This window comes from Halichoerus grypus, chromosome 11, assembly GCF_964656455.1.
Source record: "Halichoerus grypus chromosome 11, mHalGry1.hap1.1, whole genome shotgun sequence".
Taxonomy (NCBI): Eukaryota; Metazoa; Chordata; class Mammalia; order Carnivora; family Phocidae; genus Halichoerus; species Halichoerus grypus.
In genome coordinates, this window is record NC_135722.1 from 95,231,808 (window position 1) to 95,244,014 (window position 12,207).

Below are 12,207 nucleotides of genomic sequence, written 5' to 3' on the forward strand. Positions count from 1 at the left end.
TTCAGGGCAGGGACTGTGCCTTCTGCAGCTTGGATTCCTCCGAGCCCAGCACAGTGCCTGACAGAAGGAAGCAGTTCTGTTTCTAGATCCAAGAGTGGAAATGTAATAGCTACTAGGAAAAATTGTACAGAAAAATGTAGGTGTGCTGACCCTCTAGGGTCAAATCCACACTCATAACGACTTGCTTCTTCTGCATAAATGTGTAGTTGGGGAAGCCAGAACTCATACTCATACTGAGCAAATGCTCATCTATTGGTTAGATAAATGAGATGACCATTCGGTGATACTCTAGCCCAGTGTTTCTGGCTATCTACCTAACCCTGGACTCTCTCCTTTTACCTTGTTGTTTTCCAAGAAGGGTGGCCTAGCATATTCACTGGGATCCCCCTGAGCCCTCGGTGGCCATATCAGTTCCTGGGTCCTATCTGAGGTCTACCCAATGGGACCCTTGTAGGGTAGAGTCTAAAAATCTGCTTTTTGAACAAATTACCAAGGTGATTTTGATGCATGATTTGTCTGTCATAACGGTTAAGAACGTGGGCTTCAGGGTCAGAGATGTCTGGGTGCAAAACCAGTTGCCATCACTAACTGTTCAGGGCCAGGTCTGGCCACCTCCATGAGTGTTCATTTCCTCACTTATAAAATAGGGATTAATAAAAAGTACCTATCACCGACTACCAACTAAGATGAATAAACCCTAACTAAGATGAAACAAATAACCTGAATAGTCCTATAACCATTTCAGAAATTGAATTTGTAATTTAAAGATTCCTGAAAAAGAAATCTCCAGGCCCGGATGGCTTCCCTGGGGTGTTTCACCAAACATTTAGAGAAGAATTAACAGCACTTGTATACAACTCTTTCCAGAACACAGAAGAGAAAGGAACATTTCCCAATTCATTTTGTGAGGCCAGTATTACCCTGATACCTAAAGCAGACAAAGGGAGTAAAAAAATAAAGCAAAAAACCCTCCAAGCCCACTGCAGACCAGTAATCACTCAGAACGTAGATGCTAAATCCTCAATAAAATGTTAGCAAACCAAATTCAACAATGCCTAAAAATTATACACTGTGTCCAAGTGGGATTTATTCCAGGTGTGTGAGGCTGGTTAAACATTTGAAAATCAATTAATGTAATCCGCCATATGATCAAGCTAAAGAAGAAAAATAACATGATTCTATCTGTTGACCCAGACAAAGCACTTGACAAAATTTAACACCCATTTCATGGCAAAAACTCTCAGGAAGTTAGAAAGAGAAGGGAACGCCCTCAACTCGATAAAGAACATCTACAGAACACCTACGGTTAGCTGCACATTTAACAGTGAAAGGCTGAGTGCGTTCCCCCTAAGATCAAAAACAGCTTATCAATATTGAACCGTGATGTTCTAGCCACTGAACCAGGCAAGAAAAGGAAATAGATGGTATCCAGATTGGAAAGGAAGAAGACTGTCTCTATGCGCAGGTGACAAACAATTAAAATAAAAATAAACTGAAAGCACCTAGCCTGTAAGGTTAAATGAGAAAACACATATGACACAACCAATATGGTTTATGGCCGGTGGTAAGAGCTTAAGAAATGCCAAGATGCGGGGCGCCTGGGTGGCTCAGTTGGTTAAGCGACTGCCTTCGGCTCAGGTCATGATCCTGGAGTCCCGGGATCGAGTCCCGCATCGGGCTCCCTGCTCAGCAAGGAGCCTGCTTCTCCCTCTGACCCTCTCCCCTCTCGTGTGCTCTCTCTCTCTCATTCTCTCTGTCTCAAATAAATAAATAAAATCTTTAAAAAAAAAAAAAAAGAAATGCCAAGATGCTCTGTGATGAGGATGAGGATGATGATGATGACGATGATGATGATGGGGGAGGAGGAGAGGAAGGGGAAGAGGAGGAGGAAGAGGACGAAGAATCTGAATAATCTCTGGGAAAGGTGACTGTAGCCCCTTCACAGGCACATTCCCTTGCTCAGCTACTCTGACAGCCGGGAGCCCTCCAGTGTGTCTGCTTCCTGCTATAATTAGCACATCAGTTCCTATTTCTCCAGCTTTTCTAAGGCTGCAGAAGGCCTAGCCTAAGAATAGGGGGTTGATTATCTGGTCGACGGGGAGGTTGGGAGAACTTCAGGGAGGCCCCTGGAGTGGCTGTCAGAATCCCTGTCCCACTGATGTGAGAGGACCTGGGACAGAGGGAGAATAAGCTCGTGGACGAAAAGGCGGGGGGGTTGAAAAGGAGCTTCAGAGGACGGAGCCATCCGGAGCTGACGGGAGAAGACAGGTAGCAGACAGGAGGGGAGGGCTGTGACCGGCATGAGGCGGGCGTGGATCGGTCAGGGAAGAGCCAGCAGGAGGGAGCTGGCCGTCCCCTCCAATGCCGAAGGGACCCAATTGGTTCCTTGCCCACACGCTCTCCGGAGTCTGACACTGATTCCAGGGTTAGGGTGAAATTCAGGGAGCAGAGTAATCCAAAATAGTGGGCATGGCTTGGGAATTCCTTCCTTATGTGATACCCTCTTGCCCCCCTGTCCCTACAGAAGGTGAAGGCCTCCCTCTTGGTATTCTGCTGGAGCTGCCGTCCCTATCCCACACTAGCGAATTCAGTGGCAGGAAGTGGGGGAGGCCAGTGCATGCCAGGAGCCGTGCACAGGAAGCAGCCTGCAGTTCCTGGGGATAACTGAGAGCAGGGGCCATCCTGCATGCCAAGGAGAAATGGGATGGGAGGGCTGGGGACACAGAAAGGGACAATGAGGAAGGATGTACTATCATGGCGGCAGAGCCAGACTTACCTGCCGAAAACCATTCCTGGTGAACTGTAAGATTTTCAAGGCATAGTTGGACCTCTGGCCTTTGCTGTTGAATTCAATGTGGCCGGTGAGACCTTCCAATTCTACCTGTCCAAGAGAGAGTGAGTTACAGCACCAAATGGGCCCCGTGTTCTACTTGGCTCCAAGCATTCCACACATGGGCTATTTAAGGATGCCCAAGAGAAAGCAGGCCATCAAGGTCCATTCTCCTGCCTGTCTCTCAGCCACAGGATCTCGTGACTACAAATGCCATGTTCCTGGAATGAATTCAGACTTGGCTGGGGCTGGAGGAGGAGGAGGATGCCCCACACCCAGTGACCACATAGCCACTGCATAAACCGACACAATACCAAGATGGCAGCCTGAACTCCAATTCTCCAGTGTCCCTCCTCCAGGCCGTTGGCTGTTAATAGAATCTACCCTCTTTGGGCAGCTGCTCACCCACCTTTGGGTCTGCAGGAAGTCAGGAAGACCTGACTCTAAATGCAAAACCGAAGCTACTCTGCACCAGGCTTCTCTGAAGGAGATGTCTTCTTCGTGGGCTAGGGATCCACGTTCACCCCACCAGAGGGGACACGGCTGGAGACATGGCTGGGAAAGCCAGCTCCAAACCATACCTCCTCAGCGGGGCGTTGGGGATCAGGGAACAACTGTGACCCAGAGTGCACGGAATGGGGTCACCGCAGATGGCTGTTTGATCTGTGACTGTGATATCCTGAGGAGGCCTGCGGGCACAGGGCCGCGAACAGAGCATCCCACCCTGCCCTGTGAGGCCCCAGCTGCCCCTCACCATGCGCAGGTAGTTCATGAGGCTGGTGCCATGCTGCCAGATCTGGGCCGAGCCGCAGGACAGAGGCTTCACGCCGATCTCCTGGCTCCGATTGAGCTCCTGCACCGCGGTGACCACAGCGTAGACAGCGTCAAACAGCAGGGCCGAGGACAGCTGGGAGCGGGCGGACGGCGGGCGGGTGGCAGCAGCAGGAGGCCCGGGGAGACGGAGGGGTGGGTGTGAACGGGGAGGGGAAGGAAAGGGAAAGGAGGAAGGAAAGAAGGGAGGGGGACCAGAGAAAAGAGAAACAAAGAAGAAATAAGGGCACTTCTTTGTTGCCTGGGGCCCACCGCCTGGCTCTGGGCCAGCTCTGCTTCACCTAAGGGTTCAAGTGCTTGCCCGAGGCAGACAGTGGTGGCAAAGACTTCTCTGCTATTGGACCATCCAGGTGTCCCTTTGAGCCCCAACTGATTTCAAGGATATCCTCTTCTCTCTTTGCTCCAGGGAGGTGGCAACTCCCATTGCTGTCAGAAATCCCTAAGAAGGGGATGAGGCTGCCTATCTCGGGAGAAAGGAAGGAAGGAAGGAACCTGGACGCTACGTTCAGATTTGCCCAGTCTACGATGCTCAACTGAAGGTCACCTACTCCTAGAAGACCCCAGGATATGGCATCTTCCTGGATATACCTACTATCGGTCTACTACTTTGTACTACTCAGTGTGACGGGTACTTACAAAGCACATGGTAAACGCAAAGCCCTACGATGAAGGCGGGCTTCCTGCTTCCTGCTATAATTAGCGCATCAGTTCCTATTTCTCCAGCTTTTCTAAGGCTGCAGAAGATTCCCGCAATAGATTACAGTGGAAAGGAGAGGGTGTATGGGAGACAGGACCCAAACAAGGGTAACGGGAAACTGAGTGAGTGGACACAAAAAGGTTGGCGGGGTCCAAAGAGGAAGATCCTGTTGGCTGATCAAGAAAACGTTTCTTGGAGGACATAGTGTTGGAACTGAGCACTGAAGGATTTTGGTAGAAACGTCATTGGATCTGGGAGGGGGAGCAGCTGGGGACAGGGGAAAGGCACTCCAGAAGTAGCACTGCCCACACAAAGGGGTGGAAAGTGTGGGTCACACTTGGGGGGTGCGTGGGAGGGGAAGAAGCAACAAATCAGCAATGTAGGCAGGTCTGCGGAGGGAGTCAGAGCCCGGGGAAGAAGCCAGTGAAGCTTGTTCGTATCTTCATCTCCCTATTCAACTGCAAGCTCTTAGGGCAGGAACACGCAGGGCCTTCATCTCTATATCCTGCACAGCCCCTAGCACCGGGACCCGGCATGTCGTAGGCTCCCCCAAGACATATTTCCAGAATTGAATTAAGTTTTGGGTGAAATCTGCCCACCGAGGCTCAGCCAGAGCACTGCCCAGTGAGTTGACTTGAGGTTAGCAGCTTTGGGTAGGGGCAGAAAAACAGAAGCTGCCTGCCCTTGAGGAGTGTGCCATCTAAGGAGGCGAAGACACCAGGCTGTGCACATACAGTCCCCGACAAAAAAAACCGACTGAGTGTAAATGACAATAGGGACAAACCATACAGGACCCCTGAGGGGAGGCCCCATGGGAACAGTGACATTGGGGTCTGTCACTTCTTACAACCTCCTCCTCCCTGGCCAGGCCCTAGGAGACTGGCCCCTCCAAGGAGGGAGGCAGGGAGGCCACCTCCTGACCTCTGGGATTTTTTTCAAGCTCTCAAGACAGAGTGGAGGCATCTTGAGGCAGGAGGTGCAAGAGAAAGAGCTCGAAACCGGGAGGACTAAACCCAGAGTTTGGATCCCAGCCCTCACGCGTGTGCTGAGCGATCTGGAGCTGTGGAACCTTGGAGAGAACACCGGTTTCCCGTAAATGAGAGGCAGCCTCCCTGGCTCGCAGGTCTGTAACGTGCTCTGCAAACTGTGCACCCCCTGGGTGAGGGCAGGTGTCAGCTCGGGAAGCAGGTGCTGGCTGAACGAAGGCTACAGAGAGTCACAAGAACAAGGAGCTCAAGGCAGGAAACAGCTGGGAAGAGTGACTTATTCCCTCTGCAGCTCGGCTGCCTGTTGGACAAGGAGTCCTGTGACAGCGACTTGGCGGGGGTGGGGGGGTGGGGGGGTTTGCTGACTTCGGATCATCTTTCTAAAAGGCAATTACAGGGGAGAACAGCCCAAGAGAGTTTCCCTGCCCCAATCCACGTTCACTCGCATTGCAAAACTGCCCGGCCCGTGTATTCCTTCTTCCTCCTTCTTCCCCTCTCTCAATCCCTCTCTTGCTCCTTCTTTTCTTCCTTCCACCTGCTTCTTTTCCTTCTTCCCACATTTATTCAGCTCCTATGATGTGGCAGCACTGGAGACCTCAACCTCTCCTGTTCTCCTCCGAGACACCCATATAGGCAGGAGCCCCTGTGTTCCCTGTGCCTGGGCTGGGCCTTCATCCCTCTCAGCTCCATCACCTCTCCTTTCTGTCCCCTGGCCCTGAAGTGCCCTGTGGCCTAAAGACCAAGCAGGTAGGGGCACTAAACAGAGTGATCAGGACCAGGAGAAAGCTCTGCAGTTGGGCTGAGCCATGCTTGACCAGCCACCTCCCTCAGGTCCCTCCCACCCATCACCTTCCGCTCTCTCCTCCCCACCGCCTTCCCCTCTGCAGCTCGGCTCCTTCTTCATTGATTCCAGGCTCACCTGCAAGGCACTCGATGCTTCTCGGCGAGCCCACAACTGTCCTTGTCCTTTGTTCATTTCCCCGAGTACATGTGGCTCCTTTATTAATGGACCTCTCACATTTCCTTGCCAAAAGGACATATGGAAATGATCAAAGCTACAGACTCTCCCTTTCCAGCTTAGACAAACATTGACCCGAGGAGGGGGGGCATTGGTTACCGCTACTGACATTGGCCCCTAGATCCTTCTGTTTGGCTATTTAAATGATATGGTAAACTAATTTCTGTCCCACTTTCTCCTTTGTCTCCCAGCTAATCTGTCCATTCAGAGAGTCTCAAAATCTTGGCCTGTTAGACTGGGAAGGATCCTAGAAATCAAAGAGTCCAACTCTCTTATTTTACCAATGACGAAACTGAGGCTCGAAGAATTCACATCCTGCCCGAAGTCACCAAGCAGGACAGAGGCAGGGCCAGGACTGGAGTCCCAGGACCCTTTCTCCAGTCTGGTTTCCTTCTGTGTCTGCAACATTGTCCTTCCATCCTCTCGAGAAGCCGGCAGTGAGTCATTACTCTGTCAGATTTATCCCCATGCCCAGCCTCCTGGGACAACATGGGCAATCTTCTAGACGTGGTCACCTTCTCAACAGCAGACAGGAGCATGAGACTCTTGGGGCAGAGCTGGGGGCAGGGAAGGGGAGTGGGCAGGCCTCTCTCTTGTCCTGGGTTTGGCCATCACCCACTTTGCCCCTTGGTCCGACTGGTTGTCCTCATGTTAGCCTCTCAGTGAAGAGCCACTTGGAAATGTTGTTAGAACAGGACAGAGGGGACAGTGGGAGGGGACCATGAGTTGCCTACCTAGCACCCATTCTCCCCTTCTTCCTCCCCAACAGAACCCCCATTTTGTTCGTATCCTCCATCCCCCAAGCAGCCATCAGGGGTGGCTAATCCAGCCCCAGCTCTCCAGGGATCCGGAGTGGTCCAAGAGTCCTCCCATCCCCCCACCAATATGTGACCGATCAGTGGCCCGATTCTGACCAGTGAGACACGAACTGAGACCAGGGGCGAGGGGTCACGTCTCAGAAAAGCTTCCTGTCTCTGAGAGAGGCAGTCCTTCCTCCTCGTCTCGGCACTACCATGTCAGGACATGATGCCTGGGCCTGCGGCAGCCAGCCTGGCTCCGGCCCAGGGATGGACTTGACACCAAGGGGGACAGAGAGGAATAGAAGGAAACTGGGTTTCTGAAGACATCAGTCCAGAGTCTGCCTTCCCTCTCAACTTGCCATGACACAAGGTCACATGCTTCCTTTTTCTCCATAAGGCAGTTTAATACCAGATTTCCATTGTTGGAAGCTGAATGCACCTTAACCAATACAAAGGCCCGAGGGACCCCCTTCCTCCCAGGGCACGGTTGCCTCAGGCCCTCAGAGAGGCCTGAGCCTCCTCATCCCCCTCTACAGGCCCTTCTTCTCAGGAGGCTGTGTGCCGGCCCCCGAGAGACCCCAGTCTCCACAGACTGGCAGACACAGCTCACCACGCCATTTCTCACACCCTCCCACATGCTTCTTGTTGTTCCCACTCGTCTGGGATGCGGTTTTCTTGGCTGATGTTCCCTTATTAGCAAATGGTCCGGATGCCGGGCGAGTGGCGTGTGCCTGTTTGGGGTGTTCTTTTGGCATCTTGTGCTCTGGGACCTTCAAGATTTTTCCAGCACTTCTAGGAATTATAGCCCGGAGAGGGATGCTGGGGGCAGGGGTGGGTGGGGAAGGGGGGCAGCCTCAAGGCTCCTGTCTCCTCTCCATCTGCATATTGCCTTCAGAGAGGTGACATGGTGGCGGTCCCCAGTGCGCTCTGGGCTTCATGGGTCCTCTCTGTGGCTCAGTCTGGGCCCATCTGAGCTGAAACCTCCTAAACCCTGAACATCATCTGCCCCAGTTGGGTCTCCTCAGGGTCCTCCACACATAACCCCTGTCTCACAGGCTCCTGACAACGCACCCGGGCCTCTCACCTGGATCCTCCAACTGCCTCTCTGAGCCTCTGCTGCCCATCCTGCGCTCCTCCTGCTTATCTGCCCCCAGATGCCAATCTCAGCCAATTTCTCCTCTGGCGGGAGAGCCTGTAATCTCTGCCTCGTCAACTGTTCAGCTCACTGCAGATCTCCATCCCAAAGCAACCTGCTGCTCTCCTATTTGCTTTTGCTCTCTGTTATTATTTACTAAGTTAGCTCTGGCAAGCACTTGGGATTGCAGCTGGGGGAAAGCGGCTCTGGGGCAGCGCTCCGTCCATGTCTCTAGTCCGGCTGGAGAGTCCCCTCCGTCCCCCCACCTTCCCGCCTCCTATCCTAACCCATCGCCCTTCCCTTCACCACCCACCTCTGTCTTTCTGTGGCTTCCGTGCCCCATCTGTGCGCACGCCTCTCTCGTCTTGTCTCCGCTTCCCCTGTCCCTGATCTTCTAAATATTAAATCCCCCAAATGGCTCAATCTTTGTTTAAAATCCTCTCCTCTTTCTTGGCACCAAAATGTTGCTTGGCAAGGGACTCTCAATTCCCTTGTTTTTATATTTTCACTTGGTTCTTCATTGTTATTTTCTTTTGAGCTGTTTGTAAATTGTTTAGGGGAACGAAAGACTCTGTATAAATTAAGATGAATCAATCTGACTCAGGGAACAGAGGCTGAGTTTCCGTCCCCTCCCCTGAAGGAAAAATAAGCATATATTCCAAACACACACCTGTAACCCTCATCCTCCACACCCCCCGGCAGCTCCCCTGCCCAGATCACTGGATTCCCATTCTCTTGGATGCCCGTTTGTCTCTGAACCTCTGTAGCTTAAACTCTGCCCCCCAAAATCAGACCAGGACAGGAGCCATTAAAATCTCATCGAATAGTCCATACAATCTGGGTTTTATTCAATGAAATAAACACTTAATTACAAACATCTGTTTTAGTCGAAATTCTAATTACTTAACCTAGCCATCTGTAATTTTAACGATTTTCTACGATTTTTGTTCTTTGCAGTGTGATTAATGGGAACGGCATGTGAAATAGTGGGTATGTGTCTCTATCCACAGCTCGCCTAGCGTCAGGTGGGAAGCAGGGGAACTGCGCGCTGTCAGCCACCTGGAGGTGCAGCCCGGGCCTGGGTGGCGGTGCTCAGCTCTCTCTCTCGAGGTTCCTAACCCCTCAGCTCAGATGCTCCCTCTCTGTGTCCTCAGAGCAGCCCCCTTTCCAGCAGCCCCCTGGGGCACACGGGGGCGGGGAGGCACACAATCCGGGAGGAAGAGAAACGGACAAGAGAGATGCCAAGGGTGCAGAAGGCAGATGGAGCGTAGGGGAGGAAGGGGAAAGGGGAGAGGAGAGGGTGACTGGGGGAGGAGAAGAGGGGAAGGGAAGAGGCCGGGGAGAAGACACGAGAAGGAAGAGAGACTGGACCTGAGACAGAGAGACAGGGCAGAGGGGAATGCGGGTGGGGGGGTGGGTTGTGGAGAGAAGAGGGCCCTGGAGGCAGGAGAGAGCAGGTCGTTGCAGAGGAGTTGGCTGCAGCCTTTTGAGAAAGCTGGATGGGGAGACAGACCGGCCTGGGCTTTCCTGGAACTGATTATTTCTCGCCTTCCAGCTCCCCAGCAAATGAAAGGGCTGGGCTGTTTGTGCTGGGAATTTCAACCCCCAAAGAGACAGGAAGAGGCACTGCTTTTCAAAAGGCAGTTGCTAAGTGAGAAGCCTCGAGAAGGATTTGTTGCTGTTTGAAGCTGTGAGCTTTCCTTCCTTATTCTTCCAGGTGAGGAGTTTCGGTAACACCTCCCCTTCCTCCTCGGAGGCTACAGAGACGGTGGCTACAAGGTTCTTGGCACCGAGAGGCAGTCTTGGGCTCTAATCTCCCTCTTCTGTGCCTCAGTTTCCCCATTTACCAAACAAGGGGTGTGTGACCATTCTCATCTGCTATTAGCATGCCATGAGGAGGAAAAAGGGGGTCGAGGTGGGATAATTTCGTGGGAAGTGCTCCAGTATTCCTCAGCTCTGTGCACAGATGAAACAAATGGAATGAGCACCCCGGTCTCCTGAGCTAGAAAGAACACACGTCCCTATTTTGCTGGCAAGAAAACAACAGAGCTTGGCCAAGAGAAAGCTGACTGAGGAAGCGCCACAATCTGGGACCCAGAACTGACTGTCCCCTCCCGGGGACCAGGGCTAGGTCTCAGGCTCACCCTTAATCTCCTCACGCCACCCCTCTGAAGTAGGCTTGTACTCTTGTTCTCCACCCCCAACACAGAGGGAGCCTCCAGAGAACCCCCCACTCCCTGAACGTTCCCCAACATTCTTGGGGAACATAGGATGCTGAGGCTTTGGGAGGTCCAGGACTGGATCGGGAAGGACAAAAATGAGGTCAGGAGGGCTGCTTCCGTGTGACCAGACATGCAGCCCCAGCTCCACCCTGGATGTCTTCACACCCTGCACAGCGTCCCGCACACTAACTGAGCAGCCGTGAGGTCTTCACTTCCCCCTCCTCTGGGAAGCCTTCCCTGATCATTCCAGGCAGAACTAAGGGGCTTCGCTCTGCTTCCACAGGACAGGATCCCACATGGGACCATTTTCCTAGAGGTGGAGGCAGATCTTACTTCCCACATCATGAACCCCGCAAGGTAGAGGCTTTGGCTCTTCTTCACCAGGATGGACTACGGGATGGGCCCCCATCCTTCATTCTGCCCTGGACTCAGACCTTTTGTCATGTGACTCCTTACTTTTCTTCTCTAAAAGAGTAGAGCCTGTTTCCTCATTCCCCGACTTGGAATTTGTCTGTGTGCCATTCTTTGGCCAACAACATGAGTCGGCAGTTGCCGTGTGCCCGTTCTGGAAAATTAGCACTAAAAGTCTGGTATGTTCCTACTTGCTTCGTCACTGTCCTGCCATCACCGTGAGAATATGCCAGGCTGGCCTGCCTGCTGGGCCAGGGGAAGGATGAGAGGCACGTGGAGCCAGAGCTGCCCCAGCCCAGATTCACGGGGTGAACTGCTCAGATGAGCTGACCCCCAGCTAGATTAGGAATCCGTAGCTAATCCTCCCTCACCCCCCAGATTAGCTGATTGAAGCTCAGAGGCATGAGCTACACAGACGCTTGGTGTCACATGCTAGTGACATTTGGGGGTTGGCTGTTACCCAGCATTTATACAGCAAAAGCTACCCGATACATTAGTAAATGCCTATCCCTGTGGCTGCCATATAGCATGTTAAATTAGCTCATTCGATGAATAACTGTGATTTGAAGGTAGAATTATATTCCATTTTATCTTCACAAAAATCTCCTAAGGTGGTCAAGCAGAATCAGCCCCAAATGACAGATAAAGAATCTGAGGCTCAGAAGAGTTACGTAACTACCGAAGATCACAGAGCAAGAACATGGCAAGGCTGGTATTTGAATCCAGGTCCTAGGTCTCCGAGGCTAGTGCTCTCTCGGGTGCGTGTGAGCACGGCTGGCCCCAGAGTCCCATGAAAGGCACTGACTGGCCTGCATGTCAGGTCCTTGCAAGCCCTCCCGTGGGGTCCTGGGCGGGCTTCTCATCTGCCTGCTTGTGGTCAGTGTGAGCGCTAATGGAAGGGCTCGCTCCTCCGAGAGCAACTGGAAATATGGCACAGGGACCTTTTATTTCACCCAGGCTAGGTGCCAAATGTGGAACAGTCTGGGTTGGAGAGCAGGCAGCAGGCTTTGTTTCCTTTCCTGGTATTATGCTGCGGGCCTTCCCAGTCTGCCAGCACCTCATTAGAATACGGGAGCCAAGGCAGCAAGACCCGCTGGGAAACCAGGGGGCCAGGCCTGCATCCGGCTGGGAGGGACAAGTCCAGGCCTACCGTGATGCTGTGCCTGAGCATGTCCCTCACTGTCCCTGACCCATCTACTGGTGGTGAGAACCGCTTTCCTTCAGATGTCTCACCCCTGCCAGGTCCTTCCTGTGGATTCTCACCTCTTTCAGGTCTA

General features: G+C 52.6%; 1 protein-coding gene across 7 annotated transcripts in view; it reads right to left on the bottom strand.

The window, feature by feature from the left end:
* Window positions 1-12,207, bottom strand: part of GRIK4 (glutamate ionotropic receptor kainate type subunit 4) — a 416,727-nt gene that overhangs the window by 101,916 nt on the left and 302,604 nt on the right. For 4 of the 7 annotated variants that reach the window (XM_078058853.1, XM_078058851.1, XM_078058856.1 and 1 more), the window contains 2 exons: window positions 3,585-3,737; window positions 2,777-2,881 (listed from right to left, as the gene is read on the bottom strand). In XM_078058853.1, the coding sequence (XP_077914979.1) occupies window positions 2,777-2,881; window positions 3,585-3,737 (258 nt within the window). The remainder of the gene's footprint in view (window positions 1-2,776; window positions 2,882-3,584; window positions 3,738-12,207) is intronic. The other 3 variants (XM_078058852.1, XM_078058855.1, XM_078058854.1) reach the window with 3 other exon arrangements.